This window comes from Gekko japonicus, unplaced genomic scaffold (assembly GCF_001447785.1).
Source record: "Gekko japonicus isolate JY-2015 unplaced genomic scaffold, Gekko_japonicus_V1.1 scaffold531, whole genome shotgun sequence".
Taxonomy (NCBI): domain Eukaryota; kingdom Metazoa; phylum Chordata; class Lepidosauria; order Squamata; family Gekkonidae; genus Gekko; species Gekko japonicus.
This window is the reverse complement of record NW_015162494.1, coordinates 66,216-83,687: the sequence shown is the minus strand read 5'-3', so window position 1 is coordinate 83,687 and position 17,472 is coordinate 66,216. Positions and strand designations below refer to the sequence as shown.

Below are 17,472 nucleotides of genomic sequence, written 5' to 3'. Positions count from 1 at the left end.
GCCAGGTTCTCCAGGGGAAGATCTGTCTATTGCCTGGAGATGAGTTGTAATTCCAGGAGAACATCAGGCCCCACCCTGAAGGTTGGCAACCCTGCATCAACTGTACCCCCAATAGGTGTGCATTGGCTTCATCACCTACTTGGTCCCCATTTTCTAAGCCCAATCTGTGACACAGAAGGCAGTATTCTGGAAACCACAGACTGGTACCAACTTGACCATTTCTTTAAGACCAGGCTTTCCTCTCCTTTCTAAGAGCTTTATGTCTAATCAGAGCAGTCTACTATGGGATGGCAGAGGTGTTTCTATTCCCTTTTATAGATTCTGCTGCAGGGACCACCGCTTAATGAGCCAGAAAGGGGGGGGGGGCAGAAATCCTCTCTTCATTGTGCTGTATGCTAATTTGCTGCCAGCCCTCTGCCTATATGTATGGACTACTAGCTTCCATTTCATTGTATCTGAAGAAGTGTGTGTGCGCACAAAAGCTTTTACCTTGAATAAAACTTTGTTGGTCTTAAAGTTGCCACTGGACTCAAATTTTGTTCTGTTGCTTCAAATCATCAGAGCTCCCCCCCCCCCTTCTGAAATTTCTAGATTAGAAAGTGATTCACTTTTAAGAAATCCTTTTTGTACCTGTCTACAGTCAATCACTTGGAGTCACTCACAGCCTTACAAAACACCAGTAGGCGGCGCACTTCTTCAGTGCAGCTGGCTCCCTCTCTCCCGAGCTTCTTCCTCCGCTGTCTTTTCTCTATGGCAGCCACTCCCGATGGGCGGGACCGGAGGTCCACTCGTCTCCCGGACTCGCTTCCCTCCCCATGGTGGTGGGGCTTGAGCGGCAGCATCGCTCTGGGTGGGAGCTCAGCTGACGCAGGTGGCAGGTGGCGGCGCGGCCGCCATGGAGAGGCCCGGCGAGGAGGACGACGAGCCGGCTGCAGAGGAAGGGGACGCGCTGGCCTTGCTCATCAGGCGGCAGCGCAAGGAGAAGCGGGATCTGCAGGGTGAGGAGACCCGCAGGGCTCGCGGGGGGGGGGGTGCCGGTGGTCCGCGGGAGCTGCTCGGACTAGGCTGGGGCGGAGGGAGAGAGAGCGCAGAGCCCTGAGTGCCAGGGCCGGGTGGGTTGGAGGAGCATGCCTGGCCTGCTCCCGGCTTTGTATTTATTTGGCTTGCAGAGCGTGGTGTAGTGAGATTCTCGGACTAGGATCTAGGAGGCCCAGTTTAGAATTAGTCCCCACTCTGTCGTCATGGAAGCTTGCGGGATGGCCTTGGGCCAGCCAGCCCACCCTCTCTCAGCCTAGCTTACCTCTCAGCGCCGTTAGGAAGATAAAACAGAGAAAAGGAGAACAGTGTAAGCTGCCGTGTGGTCCCACTGGGAAGAATCGTGGGGTATACATTTAATTATACCGTATAAATGAAGTGGACAGATAAGTCTTTTTAAAAAATGACGTTTCTTGAAGCAGTTTTCAGTATTGGTGGTTTGGGTTTTTTTTGTTTTTAATGAAGGGAAACATACGAAACTGCCTTAGACCATCTGCCATTGTCTCACCTACTGTCACTGTCAGCAGCTCTCCAAGGTCCCAGGCGAAGAAAGGTCAGCAGTGAAGTTCCTGAGATCCTTTGGCTGGAGGTGCCAGGGACTGAATCTGCAGCCTTCTCCATGCAGTAGGCGTTTTGCCTTTGAATCGTAGCCCCTCTCTCTGCTGATGGCAGCAGCCACAGATGAAGTTGCAATTCTTCTTCACTGTGAGGCAGATTTTTCCTGCCAAAATTCTTAGTTTCCTCGAGGTACTGAGTTGGCCCCCTAGTAGCGTGATAATATTGAAGCTTTATATATCAGAATGTCACACCCTTTGACAGAATTTAATTTGGCTTTTGCCCAGCCCAGGAACTTGTCAGGAGAAAACAGGAGCCCTCTTTTTAGATCCCTTGCGATTTTACCTCGGACACTTCTAGCATTTGTATAGAAACAGCTGTAATTTCCCTTACAAGTTAAGCCTGCATCCTTCCTCTTGCTATCTCGAGTCGTTGTCCGGCAGTCCATGTCACCAGCCATGGCCTCTGTGGACAATTTCAATCCACCTCCCTGTAGAAAAGCAACCGGTACCCCCTCACCTCTCTCAGATGAGCCAACCCGAACCAGAGACTTTTCATCTCCTGTCGGCTTTTCATCTCCTGAAATGGCAGTGGAGACTGTGTAACAGTGATGGTATGGGGTAGTCAGGAATTGGAAAGGCTGAGGTAAATGCTGGTAAAACCATATATTTTCCAGTTGACAGAGAAGATGGTGTTGTAGCATCTTATTTTTACAAATTCTTGGTTCTTACCGGTGAGAGATGGTTGACTACGTCCTTTGGTTTCAGTTACAATATTTCTGCATATAGTTTCCTAATAACTGTTCAGATTTTCTGGAAAGGTCACACTGTCAGTGTATCAAATTCTTTCCCCTTTTCTGAAATCACAATGTGTTTTCTATCCCCTGAATAGTCTAGAACCGTTTCCTTTCACTACAGGCCAGGGACTGCCTCAGTGCCAATATTATATCTCTTCTATTATATTTCTTCCCTGAAAATATAATCCAGTTCCTTTTGGTGGCCTGATTGGGAGCTTCAGCCTGCTGCTACCCAGTCACTCTTTGCCAAAATCTCAAGCCCCAGTTTTTCAGTCTGTGTGAAAATGGAGCTCAGCTTTAGCTGACACTAGACTCTGAATCCTTAGATGGAATTCTATATCAGGTTATGTTTAACACAGCTAAGAACAGGAGTCTCTTCCTTTATTCAAAAGGTGAACCTGTGTGACAGACTTTTGGTCAGAGTCTTCAGACATCCATGAACAGTAACTGCCACTGAACACAAAATGAACTAACTCTCCCCTCAGCACGCAGTTGATCTTATATTTCCCTCAGCTGGGGCTGGCCAGTCAGAGAAAAGGAGCACCCTGTCACTCAAGTTCAACATTCTAGAGCAGAGTTAACTGTTCACCCCTCTTCTCTGATTTTGCTGCAACAGGAAAACAGCAATTTAAATGTAGTCCGTCACAGCTGGACACATGGATTCTTAAGTAGGCAAACCTTACCAAAACAGAATAAACTGTAATAATCTGACTAATTAAAAAAAAATAATTAGTCAGGTTATCATGGTTTATTCTCTTTTGGTACATGTGTTTCCGTGATTCTCTCTGTTCTGTGGCAAACTGTACCCGGCAGAATCTGTCTTGTACTGACTCAGTCCACTGAGTCTGACTGCTAATCCAGGGCTGTGGGTTGGGCCCTTTGGTACAGACTTTGTAGCACTCCTGCTGCATGCCATGCTTCGAGGGCAAAGAAGCCACAACAGCTGCTGATTGGGCAAACCTACAAATTGGATGGTTTGGTGTAGTGGTTAAGTGCACGGACTCTAATCTGGGAGAACCAGGTTTGATTCCCCATTCCTCCACTTGCACCTGCTGGATGACCTTGGGCAAGCTATACTTCTGTCAGAGCCGTTCTTGAAAAAGAGCAGTTTCTGTCAGAGCTCTCTCAGCCCCACCTACCTCACAGGGTGTCTGTTGTGGGGAAGGGAAGGGAAATGAGTTTGTAAACCGCTCTGAGACTCCTTTGGGTAGTGAAGGGCAGGGTATAAATCCAATCTCTTCTTCTTTTTCTTTTTCTTCCTCTTCTTCTTCCTCTGAGCTTTTGGACAGGACACTAAATAAGTAAATGGTTCTGCAGTTGCAAATGAAAGAATATGCAGATACTGCTTACGTGGGTTACAGCTGTTTATTTATTTTTTTAAAATGACCTTATCTTATTATAGCTACCAGCACAGAGCAAACTAAGCCACACATGATCAGAGTGCAGGTATGTGGGAGATCTTATTTCACGAACCACCCTTCCATTTGTGGATGGTGGACCGAGGATTTGCAGTACATATGTTTAAGACGAGCCAAACATACAGCAGAATGTAGAGATTAGTGTACCTGTGTTACACACTGCAAGAGTGCCCAGGTTTTGAGGAAGAATGGGATGTCCAGTAGCTGCCAGGAACGTGTCTTTCCTTGTGGCATGAAGGTTCATTTGCTATGATAGGTTAACTTTTGGCTGGTGTTATTCAGAAGCTTATTGATGGAACAGTTAAAACACTTCCCTGCAGTATATGCGGTACGGCCATGCTGCCTGTTTAACTCTTAAAAACTGTATCTGTGTTACAGAGTTGGGCTGCTGCTGTTCTCTGGAATGCAGCATAAGGTACTGCTGGAGTCTTGCCTGCAAAACCCCCTCGCGTGCTGCAGTTGCACTGCATGCGGGAAGATAATTGCTAAACCTGGTCAGAGCCATAGTTATGGCAGCTGCTATCCTGTTTCAGCACTGGGAAAGGAGAGAAGACTGATCTCTTCCTCTGTTATGCTGACCCCAGGGCTGGACAGCAAGGCTCTGTGGGTGCTGCATAACAATGCATGTGATAAACCACAAAATTCTAAGACTTTGGAATAGTTTTTAATTAGAAAGCTTGATGAGTATTTGTGAAGTGTTTGCAGTTCTCTCAGACTGTATTTTTGCATTTGCTTGATTTTGTGATACAGTCCCTTCCAGCTAGGCCTGTAGCCAGGATTTTGTGGCTTGTGGGACACATTTTTTTCTGGTGGGGCTGTTCTTAGTGCAGAAAGAAAAGTCAGAATTCTGAGGATTATGACTTGCTACTGTGGAATCAAGCCTTTTAAAATCAAACCATAAAGGCTTCTGCAAATCTTAGCCCCCGAGTATGACAATAACAGGCTGAGGAGGGGGGAGAATAAATTTTCTGGTAGATGGTAGGCATGGCACTGGAAATACTTATCTGGGTTTGGCCAGTAAACTCACTCTAATTTGTATTAAAACACATAAAACTTTATTCACAAAAACAAAGGACAAACAACACATAGAGGAAAGAATGTATACAGTTCAGCAAGGAATGCAAATCAAAACAAAAAACCTAAATAGCTATTCTACTCACTACTTTTCCTATCAGGCTCATAGCTCTGGCATCTCAACTGGCGGTCCTGATGAGCAGAGTCTCTAGAAGCATAGCAGCAGGGTAGAAGCTAAAGAGAGCTTTGTGGTAGTCTCTTCTCTCTCTGAGTCTTCTCAAGCTGTCTATTCTACATAGGTGTTCTTAACCATTTAGCCAATAGAAAGCTGTTACCAGGATAGAACTGTAAACTGTCAACCACTTTAGATGAGAGTTCTTGGCTGCTGCAAGTTAATCACTTGTCAGCCTAAGCAAAAATTCTAATAACAAACTGGCAGGTGGGGGTGATGACTTCTATAGTCAAGAAAGCTAACACTTAGGCAGACAAACTCTCTTAAAAGAGACCAGTTTCTTGACACAGAGTTCGAAGGGATCCTAGAGGTCACCTACTCCAACCCCCTTGCTCAGTGCAGGAATTAGTCAACTACATCACCCCACTCTACCTAAAGGAGCGCACGCCTTTAAATAATTTTTAAAAAGATTGGAAAAAAGCATTTACAGGAGAAATTCTTGCGGGGCTGTGCTTTTAAGAAAGGGTATGGAGCCCCCCAAAGCCCCACCGTATTTACGGGCCTGCTTCCAACAATGTTGGGGCAACATGAAAACTCATTCTTGCCTATAAAACTTTAATTGGGAAGGGTACCTGAAAGACCGCTTCCTTCTGTACGGTCCAGACAGCTAATTTAAATCCTCTTTCCAAACCCTGCTGTCTGTTCCCCATCATCTGTGCCTGCAGAAGAGAGTCGAATGGTAAACAGAGGAAAGACTTTTTCAGCAGTGGCACCAGACTTTTGGAATGCCCTCCCCTTTGAGACTCACTTGCCACCTACTTTAGAAGTCAGGCCAAAACATTTCTCTTTCCTCAGTCTTTTAACAAAATGCTTCCATCTCTTTAGAGGCTGCTCTTATAGCCTGCTTTAAGCCTAAGGGTTATTTTATGGGGGCACCATTTTAAGTTGCAGAGTATGTTTTTTTCCTATTTTTAATGCCCCAGTGGGCTCTTCGTTTGTTTTATGGCTAGTTTTAATACAGGCAATGGTAATGTGCTACCCTGATACATATCTTTTTTTTGCAGGGGGGATGGCTTTTTATATTGTCAGGTTCGGGAGACCTATCCGAGTTTAATGCTTACTGTTCCCGCGTATATGACAGATGTAAAATTTAAGTATTAGACTTCATAAGTATTAATAGTGATTTAAGAATAACCTTTAGATGTTTATCATTTGTTTAATTGGCTTGTGTGCCTGCAGCTAAAATCCAGGGGATGAAAAATACTGTTCCAAAGAATGATAAAAAGAGAAGAAAACAGCTTACAGACAGTATTGCCAAACTGGAGGCGGATCTGGAACAGAACCATGAAGAAGAGCTGAAGAAACTGAAGGAGACAGTACCTGAGCAGAGTGAGGTATGTTAACTTGATTTCTGAAAGCCCGTGGGCACGGTTTATTCTTAGTCTTAGCATAATGACCTCTGGAATTTTATATATATATTCATTAATGAATTAGGTTTTCATCTGGAAGCCATTGGTGTCTTTTCATCTTGGTAACAGTAAATCTTTGTGCTCTTCTGAGGTGTGCAGCACATGAGTAGCTGATAAAGAGCACAGGTAGTTCTTGGGAATCAAACTAAGTAAAACCTAGACAAATAAGGTTGTTGTGTGAGATGCATTCACATGCTTTAGATCAGGGGTGTCAAACATGTGGTCCATGGGCTGGATCAGGCTTTTATCCAGCCCGCAAGGAACTGTCTGTCTCCTGCTTCTTTCTCCTTTTCTGCTGCTGAGTCACAGCTTGCTTTGCCAGACTCTCTCAGTTGCACAAGCACCTTTAAGACCAACAAAGTTTTATTAAAAGTATGGGCTTTTGTGTGCTTTGCTACAGTGTATGTTTTGTTGGGCTTGTTATGCCAGGGCTCTCCTGGGTGCAACTGGGTCTCTCTCCTCTTTCTCACTGTAATCATGCCCTCATGATCCAATCTTTCTCAGTAGGAAAGCAGTGTGAACTATTTAGATAAGTTATAACAAGCTAGTGAGGTGGATTAGGCTGAGAGTGTGTCACCCAGCGCATTTCCTTTGTAGACTGGAGGTTTTGAACCTAGACTCCTCAGATAGTAGGCTGATACTGACCACTACACATGACTGTCTCTCTATTCTTACACTGCCTCATAGGAGTTGCAGTTATTTATCTGGGGAAGTCTATAGTTTTGTAGACAAACACATAGCCCTCAGTCTATGTCAGGATGCCTTCTCATGTTCTTGACCAGCACATGAAGCAACTTATGTATAAAAGCTTGCAATGCTCAGCCATTTCATGTTTTCCCATAGGTCCTAGGCTCAGAACACTGAGCATGAGATTTCTGTAATGAATGTCAATAAATCAAAAGTCGGTTTGCAGCTTACAGATACACACCTGAACAGCACACTCAAGGTTGCTACAGCACAGACATTTTGATGCAATAATTCAGAGCAAGAGAGTTATCAGAGACTGTTAAATAAACAAAATATTGCAAGAGTGCTAGTGTTTTAAGCATGTTTTATTTAAAGTTTTTTAAAAATCTCTAATTATGTTTGTGTCCTTTATAAAGTTTATATTTCTGCTACCTGGCATTACATTTTATGACACACATGGCCTGGCCCGTCAAGGTCTCATTTATGTCAGATCTGGCCCTCATAACAAGTGAGTTTGACACCCCTGCTTTAGATGTTTATGGTACTTCCCAGGAAACCACAGAAGTTGTGTGTTCCAGTTCCCAGGACCAGACAGATTTTATTTGCTTTTTTGTAGAACAGCAAATGGCTGACTCTCTGTCCATGGTGTCTGGGCTTTAGGTCAGTGCTCTGCGTTAGAGAAGCTTGCCTTAATTTGGCTGTCATCAGTGCTTCCTTGGAATGTTAGAGTGCAGTTTTACTATTCTTCTTCTGCCTGATCTGTTGAAGACTTGCAACTTCATAAACTCTGTTTTTAGCAGCCTGGCTAGTGGGCCACAATATTTGTCTGGCAGCTGCGTGTGGTGCAGAGTTGTCAAGCACTAAGAACACTGTCCCATACTACAGTTGTTCTTATGCTAGGGAAATAAAGCAGGACTCCTGAATCTTTGCTCTCTCTCTCTCTCTCTTTGTATTTTTCATATTTGTGTGTGTGAGTGAGTGAGCGCCTGGAAGTCATGGCAACCTCTGGTGACTGACCCCTACTGTGGGCCTGGAGGATATTCAGAGAGGTGGCTGAATAAAGCCTTCCCCTGCCTGCCACCTCAGATATTTCAGGGAGGTCTCCTATCCAAGTACTTGCCAGAGTCCACCCTGCTTAGCGTCCAAGATCTGATGAAATTGGGCTTCCCTGGGCTATTCAGGTCAGGGCCTGAATCTTTGCTTTAAAGGTTGAGCAATACCTTTGGAGTGGTGCATGGCTATTTTGCATGTGTGTGTGTGGGTGTCATGTTTTAAAAAAATATTGGAGGTCTGTAAGGCTAAACCTCAGAAAGGAATAACACTGTATTGATTTATAATCAAGTTGCCTGTAGAGGATGATTTCTAATGTGCTGGAGTTTTCATGGATCTGAAAGATGCCAGTGTCCAAGAGCCCTATATTTACCCTGAAGTTGAAATATGAAAAGATTGCCAAGCTGTTAATTCCATGCTTTGTTTATATATAATTAGGTAACTTTTATCATTTAGGAGGATTCAGCAGCTGTAAGTATGGCAAGATTAGAGCTGGAGAACACACAACTGGTACCGCCTCCTCGAATATCAAAAGCACAGAAGAGGCGGGTAAGATTCAGATTTGAAAGGATTTTTTCCCCTCCTTGGTGATGTATTTGTGAGCAGCATGTAAGACTAAATGCTAAGATCCAGCTTCAGTGTGAGATCAGTGCAGATGGATAGTGTGAAGTTGGCTCTGAGACCCAAATCCAGCCATGTGGCTCAGATAGAAGCTGTCATCAACATAAACTACGATACTTTAGGTAGTGATGGCTCAGAATCCCTTTCAACTCCTAATTCTGTATTTTAGTAAACTTTCCCCATATACCAGCAGTTGGGTCAGAGTTAGTTATAGTGAATTTGCTGCATTAGCTTTCTAAGGTGTCTTGCTATGGACACTGAGTTGATAGTCTTTGTAGAAACAGGCCTGACATTATATTAGAATGAATAAAATATGTGAAGGTTGCCCTAGATCCACAGACATAGCTTTCTGGTTGAAGGGGAAGCAGATTAAACATCAGTCAACATTCCCCCTTCCCCCAGCCAGAGGGTTATGTGGGATTTTGCTTACAGATTAGTCATCTGATATAAAATTCAGGTGTGGATCAAGTTACTAATAGTTAAAGTGTTATATCTGTGGATCATCAAGTTACTAATAGTTAAAGTGTTATATTTGGTATGTCATCTCAACAATTTTTGCTTTGTACTTGCCCCATGTCCAGTCATATTAGTTTCCATACAAGTGGCACTGAGCACTATGAACTTTAAATTTAAACTACAGGGTTCCAGAGGAAGCCCCTTTAAACAGCTGAGCCACAGGGGCAGCTTCCTTGGTGTGGCTGAACTGTTCAAAGGGGCTTTCTTGGGCAGCCAGCCCCAGGGGCTGACTCCAAAGAAAGCCCCTTTAAACAATGAACCGTGGGAACATGCTGCCCCCATGGCTGAGCTGTTTCCCATCTAAACAGCTGAGCCTCAGGGGCAGCCTACTGGGTGCCACTCAGCTGCTTAAAGGAGCTTTCTTGGGCCACCGGAGCTGCCCAAGAAAGCCCCTTTAAACAGTTGCGCCGCACAGAGCAAACTGCTCCCGTGGCTGAACTGTTCAAAGGGGCTTTCTTGGGCAGCCAGCCCCAGGCTTGGAGCCATTTAAACCCCTTTCTCACTGAGATTGAAGTTGAGTTACACAGTCAACAGGATGGGACATCCAATAGACAATATAATGTGATTAGAATTGCAAAAATCTGAAACCAAGCTGAAACAAAATGTCAGAATTAACATGAGATGTTATAATGTAGAAATTACATAGCAGGATAATACTTACAGCAACAGGTAGTACATACTATATTACAAACATGTAAGACCATATAAGCGTGGTCAAATGTGACGTTTCAGTGTACTTTATTGTTTTCAAATTGCAGGAGAAAAAAGCTGCATTGGAGAAGGAAAGAGAAGAAAGAATAGCAGAAGCTGAGATAGAAAATTTAACAGGAGCTAGGCACCTTGAAAGCCAGAAACTAGCACATATTTTGTCAACAAGGCAGCTGGAAATCAAACAAATCCCCTCTGATGGACACTGCATGTACCGAGCAATTGAAGATCAGCTCAAGGAGCAACAAAACTCCTGGACTGTTGCAACTCTTAGAGCCCAAACTGCAGAGTACATGAGAACTCATGTGGATGACTTCTTACCGTTCCTGACAAATCCAAATACAGGTGATCTATACAGTCATGGTAGGTGTTTTTTGTTACTTACATTTCTGCTATTTGTATATTTCTGCTATCCTAAGCATAGTGTCAGTTTCTGTTACTGATAAACTTGATTAATGCCAGTTGCATGTCATGCTTTGTTTACATAATCTGTGCCAAATCTTAAGGACTTCAACTAGGTACTACTAGATATGTTCAGCATAAGCTTACAAATAAGCCCTGTGGTTTTGAATGTTACTTCCAAGTAGGAGTGCTTAAAGTAAACCAATTGCAATATAAGAGCCCTGCTGGATCAGACCACTGGTCCATCTAGTCAAGCATCCTGTCTCACATAGTGACTGCCCAGAAATTTTGGGGGAAATTGAAATATATGCAATACTTAGTTTCCTTTCAAACCTGAACTTCTTTCACTTGTTCAACCACATAAAATGCATAATTTCTAATGTAGCTAGTATATAAAATTATAGGATTTTGCATATATATGTTCATTTTCTGTAAGAAAAACTCAAGTGTACCCAATACACGAGAATGAGTTGAAGACAACTGCACCTTATGTTGCCATAGCACATGTATGTTTAATGTTTGCCCTCTGAGAGGTAGAAAAAGATAAAAGCTGAAGGTAGAAAATGTATTAAGCAAAAGAAAGTGTATCATCTGGATTTTAAGCTAAGCTTTATAACAATGAAAACTGGTATGAATCTGAAATTTGTATATAATTGTATCTAATAACTATTCTGGTTTTGTATTATTTTTGTGTCTAAACTGCATTTAGGAACTTTTTAACATTTACGAATTATTTCAGTGTATTGAGACCCAAATAGTCAATTGTTTTATAAATTATATCTCTACATGATTCAAATTGAAGAAATAATTTGAGATGGATTCAATCGGAGATGCCAGTTAGTTGGATAAAGCCCTGTTAGGTCCTGTGTTGAATTCCCCCCCCCCTCTTATTTTTTTGTTATAGCTTTTATTTTACATTGTGATGAAATAAATTAAATTTTGTAAACTTTTCCTATTAATAAATTTAAAAAGAAATCTGGTATGAACTTTTTAATAATAATAATGATTCAAAATATTATAGTGTGTTAATTGTTGCCAAAATTATTTACAGTTAAAGAAAAAAATCTTAAGTTTTGCATATGTCTAGAATATAAGACTTCTTTTCCCCAGTGCTTCCCAGAATTTCTCAGTTTTTCCATTTGAGAAAGTCCTCAGACTGTTTCATGCTGTACATTTGGCATAAGTGAAATGCATTGTAAGTCAGGCCTTTTCTCACTCAAAGAGATAAATGATTTTGTAAGAATTTTTTCAGTATTTCCCAATTTTTCTATTGGTAAAAATCTTTAAATGCCAGAAACTTCTACGCATTTTGTTCTCAGACTTTGTCATGCTATATTATTTATTTATTTTATTAGATTTGTATCCCGCCCTCCCTGCATAGCAGGGCGGGCTCCATCAATTGCCACATACAAAAACCTAAAAACAATTAAAATACATCAGATAAAAAATACAACAATATTCCTATGTGCTAATCAGTGCCTCAACAGATAAGGGTTTGCAGATTGGGATTCCTAGATGGTAAACAATACAGATGGTAAACTATATATTTTGAGTCTGAAAAACTTTGTCTTAAGAAGCATTTTGACTCATTTTAAGAGAGGAAATATTTCACAGGAGTGGGGTTTTTTCATCAATGCTGCTCAAATTTAACGGAGAAATTGACAAAAATAATTCCTCCCATTTTGCCACATTCTGCTAAGAGAGACTAACTCAACGATTTTTTTCTCCCCACAGATGAATTTGAAAAGTACTGTTGTGATATAGCAAACTCAGCTGCTTGGGGTGGTCAGTTAGAAGTAAGTATAGCCCCTGCATAGACCTCACAAATAATGTCTTACATTTTTTTTAATATTTGCAAGAAACAATAAGTTATCATAATTGAATAAGGGCAACACGAGCCTTATTTTAGAGAAAATCAACAGCTTAGGAACATTTTCATGTTATAGTAAATGGCAGAAACACTTCATAAAGAGATCACTGCCCATACTGATGTTGTTCCAAGGTATATATTCCTCTAGGAAACCCTGAGTCTTGCAAAAGAATCGCAAAACTAAAAAAAAAAAATCCAGGTGGAGGAATTTACCCCCCCCCCAAACAGAGAAGCAATGTGAGCACCTATGCATACATTGCAGCTAAAAAAAACCCACTTTATTTTACTTTATTTTATTGGATTTATAACCTGCTCTCCCAGAACCAGCTCAGAATGGGTAACTTCAATTTATTTGCAAGATCACAGTTAGCATTAAGAGAAACCCCATACAACTAGGCATTAAGAGGGGGCAGCCAACAGGAGGGGCAGAGAGCACCATTGGCAATGACAGAAAGGGAAGGAGGAGGGAGAAAATAGCTGCATTGTAAGGCTTGGCAAGCAAGAAAGTGGCAGACAGGTTGGGGCGGAGCAAGTGAGGGGAAAGGAAAGGAGATCCAAAGGGGCAGAGGCTATTTTGCCTTCCCTGCATGTCCTAGGGATTACTCCTGTTGCCTATACAAAACATGAGTTTACATTTTATGCTGCAGTTTATCTGAACTGTAGCTTTTCTCAGCATGTTCTGCTAATGATTATATGACAATCATAATGTTTATGGATCCACATATAATTTTCTTATATTACTCTCGTTATTGTGTTAAAAGACTTTGACACTATATCTTGGACTGATAATAATCTATTGCTTGTTTCTATTGCTTGAGAGCCAGTTTGGTAGAGTGGTTAGGAGTGCAGACTGTAATTTGGGGGAAACGGGTTTGATTTCCCACTCCCCTGCATGCAGCTGCTGGTGTGACCTTGGGTCAGTCACAAGTTCTTTCAGAGCTGTTCCCTCAGGGGCAGGTCTCAAAAGAGCTCTCTCAGCCCCACCTACCTCACAGGGTGTCTATTATGGGGAGGGGAAGGGAAAGGAGATTGTAAACTGCTCTGAGTCTCCTTTGGGTATTGAAGGGCAGGGTATAAATCCAATCTCCTCCTCCTCCACTTCCTCTTCTTCGTCTCCATTGTAAAACCCAATTAGTGAACTTTATTTATTTATTAAAACATTTATGTCTCGCCTTTCCTCATGGTTCAAGGGTGCTACTCAGCATTTTGCCTCTAATGATATCAAAGAGAGAAGCAATATTAGTTTGGAGTCTATACTGGATCAGTCTAGTTTGGACAACTGATTGTGTGATTTTGCACTTGACTTTCATTTTGCTTTGGTAGTTGATGATGCATAAAACATTTATGCCTCACCTTTCCTCATGGTTCAAGGGTGCTACTCAGCATTTTGCCTCTAATGATATCAAAGAGGGAAGCAATATTAGTTTGGAGTCTATACTGGATCAGTCTAGTTTGGACAACTGATTGTGTGATTTTGCACTTGACTTTCATTTTGCTTTGGTAGTTGATGATGCATCAGACTGTGCTAGTATCATTCCTTGAACATTATTAAAGTTCAGAGTCATGTAAGTCTGTGGCTGCCATGGCTTACTACCTTTAAGTGTTTGCTGCTGCTCAGTCCAATTCAGCATTTGCAAAATTCAGACTTGTAGACAGTATATGAAAGTTCACACTCCCAAAATGTTTTATATTCAAGGTGTCACAAAGATTTAATTTTCATCTTTATTAGGAATTTTTAAAAATATCTAAAACAGTTTAAGCTTTGCTAACTCTGTTATATGTTGAACCAAAATAATATTGTGTAAAGATATGATCAGTGCATTGTAATGTTGTCTTACAGCTAAGGGCTCTATCGCACATCTTGCAAACACCAATTGAAGTAGTACAGATGGATTCTCCTCCCATTATTGTTGGTGAAGAATACAGTAGGAAGCCACTAATACTTGTGTAAGATACTTTAAACTTTGTGGTTCAACAGTGTTAAATGAAGGCCATATAAATGACTGGAGTTTGAAAATATAATCTAATGCACCGTTGAGTTCTTTAGTATTTGAACAAGTCTGTGAATGAGTGAAGAAACATGTTTTTTTACAAGTCCATTGAAATCAGGTAAATTTGCATAGACTGCAGTCTTTGAACAAATACCTAGAAATAAGACACTGAATTCAGTAGAACATATTTTTTGAGTAAACGTTCATAGGATCAGACTGTGAGTATTTTGTAAGAGCAAATGCATTCAACTTCTGTCACTTGCTGGTATGGCTGCAGTTTGGTATTGGACACATACACAATAAGATGCTTTTCTAGATCAGGGTCCTTTCTCTCTTGCAGCGTATAGACAGTGGGAAGAAAGTTATTAAGGTTATTTCACATTCCATACCTCCAGTGGAGGCTGGCAGTGAAGCCTTAACCACAACTAAATGTGGGAGGGCTAGTAATTAAAGAATTTTTCTAGGCTGGAGAAGTAATTTGACTCTAAAAAACAATAGTGAAGGTTGAAACTAGCTAATTTTGCCACGGGTTTTTCCATGCTGCTTTAACTTTTTCTAAATAATTTTGATGACTTCAAAACTTTTTTAAAAAAAGCTTCAGCTTTGTAAATATAATAAGAGTTTCACAGTTGGGTATTTGTGGCAGGATTGAGGGTGTGAATGCTGGCATTAAGACCTTGTTCAGACAGACAGGGGAATGAAGACAGAGAATTGTGTCCCTTTTCTCCTGTTCTTACAGTAGAAGAACTCCTAGGCATTAAATGAAATTAAAGAGCAGTAAGCTTAGAACAGATAAAAGGAACTACTTCTTCATCCAAAGAGTAATTAACACGTGGAATTCACTGCCTCAAGAAGTGGTGGTGGCTACAAGCATAGAGGGGATTGGATAAACATAAGGAGCAGAGGCCCATCAATGGCTATTAGCCACAAGGTGTAAACGAAACACTGTGTCTGGGGCACTGATGCTCTGTATTCTTGGTGCTTGGGAGGCAACAGTGGGAGGGGTTCTGCAGTTCTGGCCCCGCTGGTGGACCTATTGACGGCACCTGGGTTTTGGCCACTGTGTGACACAGAGTGTTGGACTGGATGGGGCATTGGCCTGATCCAGCATGACTTCTCTTATGTTATTACAGAAATGCCAAGGTGGTAAATGGACTATACCACATCAGACTGCAGGTGGTAGATTCCAGCTTTGAATGTATCTTGCATAAAAAGCTCAATGCAGATAGAAAACCAGCAGAGAGTTCCATTCCATCTGCTTGCTTGCATAACTGGCTGTTTGCAGGGAGTTTAAACAAAGCGTGTTATAAAATGTGATGCTCTTTGATTATCCACCTACAGTTGTGCAGTCTATTCTGTTATCTTGGCATTTTCCCATCTCATTCCTTGTTTAAGCTTTGTTCCATGAATAAAAAGTTAGAGTGGGGAACTGGAATTTAGTTAAGGAAGTAATTTTTTAAGGTTAATTTGGAATTGAGGCTTGCTTACAGTATTGGTTAATGGTAAGATCATAGATAATCCAATACAATGTTAGATTTGCTTTCTTGGGAGGCAAGGTTGCATTCTGAGTGCCAGCCCTTTCAGAGCTGAGAAATCTGTTCAGTTGCTCATCTCCTCCATATTACTGTGAAGAGATTGTAAAAGTGCAAGGCTAGAGTCAGGGAAGCTTAGAGATGGTCACTCTTATGGAACAAGCCTCCTTGGGAAGACATGGTCTTTGTCTCCTTATTGCATATAAATCAATTTTGATTCATCTAGTTAAGTTCCACATATGCTTTTTAGTGGGGGAAAAGAGGGTTTTGATCTTTGCTGAACCTTTTCATTGTGCTTGAGTTTGTTCCTGATATTCACTTTGTATATTTGCCACATTCAGTAGTAAGCAAGTAACTTATACTCTGTATAATGTCTTGAATATTCATTATTCTTTTTGGTTCTAGGTATATGAAACATGCTTATGGATTAGGAGAACATTATAATTCTGTAAAACCTCTGTCGGACATAACTACAGATAATGAATCCTAGTACACAGTTCCTCAGAAGATGTGAACGATGGATATTTAGCTCTTCACCTTGGGATAGGTCTTAAAGCAATTTCTGTCAATTTTAATAAGACACAGATGGTTTGGGTATGTGTGTGTGTGTATATACATATCAGAAATCCTTTTTAAGCAGTATAGATTCTGATGCAATCATGTTTTAGAAAATTGTCCCTAAAGTGTTTGTAATGCAATTCACAATAAATTGTATATTACAAAATATTTGGTTTGCACTGCATACTCTGCTTGGTGGCAATGTAATTGGTATGTGGGCTGCTGTTGCAGTACATTTCCTATTAAGAGTATTCATTAGATGCAAGTAGAAATGTGAGATGCTTTAAGTAGCAATATGAAATTGAAATACTATTGAAGTGATATTAGGGCATGGTTCTGTGGTGCCTTTTACAGTTGAAGTGCTTTAAACGATACTTGTGACTTTTTTCTTTGCCGAACTTCTCACAGAGTAGTGGTTGAAGTGCTGAACATTACAGATTTATTTGAGTAAGAGGCTCAGAAACCCAGGTTTGGTTTTTATAGGCTTTAGCCCTTTTAAAAATGAATTTTGATTTCATCTTTGCTAATAAACAGCTTGACTGCTTCTTTCTGCACCTTAACATGTAGAAAGAGCATTCCTAAGAAGAGATTGTGTTGCTATCCTAAACAAAGTTACACTTTTCTAAGCAGATTGATTTCAGACGTGATATAGCCTTTACATGGTAACCTGGAAATGCATGGCATTTTTATTCCATTCTTCCACAATTTGTGCAAAGTGATTTACAACCAGGGCCGGCCGTGTTCCTGCGCCCTAGGCGAGCGCAGTTGCCAACCTCCCGGTGAGGCCTGGAGACCTCCCAGCTGGCATGCGGCACCTTGGGGCGGAGCTTGGCTTGGCCACCCATTCCCTGGGTCTTGCAGGCGAAGTGCCCAGTGCGCCTCCTCCAAGGAGAACGGGTGTGTTGCGTGGCTGGAGCGCTGCCGGTCCCGGCGGGGGTTCAGCCTTTTCCTAGCGGAACTCCATCTCCTGCGCAGCCCAATTGGTCCCGGGGCTTGTGCAGGGGCTCCGCCTGCTAAAGTGCGCCGTGCAGATGTTTGGGCCTTGCCAGCTAAGCGGACGTAGCACCTCCTCCTCCTC

At 41.8% G+C, this 17,472-nt stretch overlaps 1 protein-coding gene across 2 annotated transcripts; it reads left to right on the top strand.

Moving 5' to 3' along the window:
- The first annotated feature begins 776 nt into the window (after positions 1–776).
- OTUD6B (OTU domain containing 6B) lies at positions 777–16,968 on the top strand. 2 transcript variants are annotated; one of them, XM_015406060.1, is made up of 7 exons: positions 777–998; positions 6,230–6,384; positions 8,653–8,745; positions 10,092–10,404; positions 12,178–12,239; positions 14,154–14,260; positions 16,242–16,968. In XM_015406060.1, the coding sequence occupies exons 1-7, from the start codon at positions 896–898 to the stop codon at positions 16,324–16,326; spliced, it is 918 nt and encodes a 305-aa protein (XP_015261546.1). In that variant the 5' UTR covers positions 777–895; the 3' UTR covers positions 16,327–16,968. The 2 variants fall into 2 exon arrangements, with proteins under 2 accessions (XP_015261546.1, XP_015261548.1); XM_015406062.1 differs by lacking the exon at positions 777–998 and having other exon boundaries at positions 6,310–6,384; positions 8,635–8,745.
- The last annotated feature ends 504 nt before the right edge of the window (positions 16,969–17,472 follow it).

Coding starts and splice junctions, on each gene's coding strand:
- OTUD6B (XM_015406060.1), top strand. CDS start 896: ATGGAGAGGCCCGGCGAGGAGGACGACGAGCCGGCTGCAGAGGAAGGG. Junction 6,385..8,652: donor CAGTACCTGAGCAGAGTGAG/GTATGTTAACTT, acceptor TTTATCATTTAG/GAGGATTCAGCAGCTGTAAG. Junction 14,261..16,241: donor AGGAAGCCACTAATACTTGT/GTAAGATACTTT, acceptor TTTTGGTTCTAG/GTATATGAAACATGCTTATG.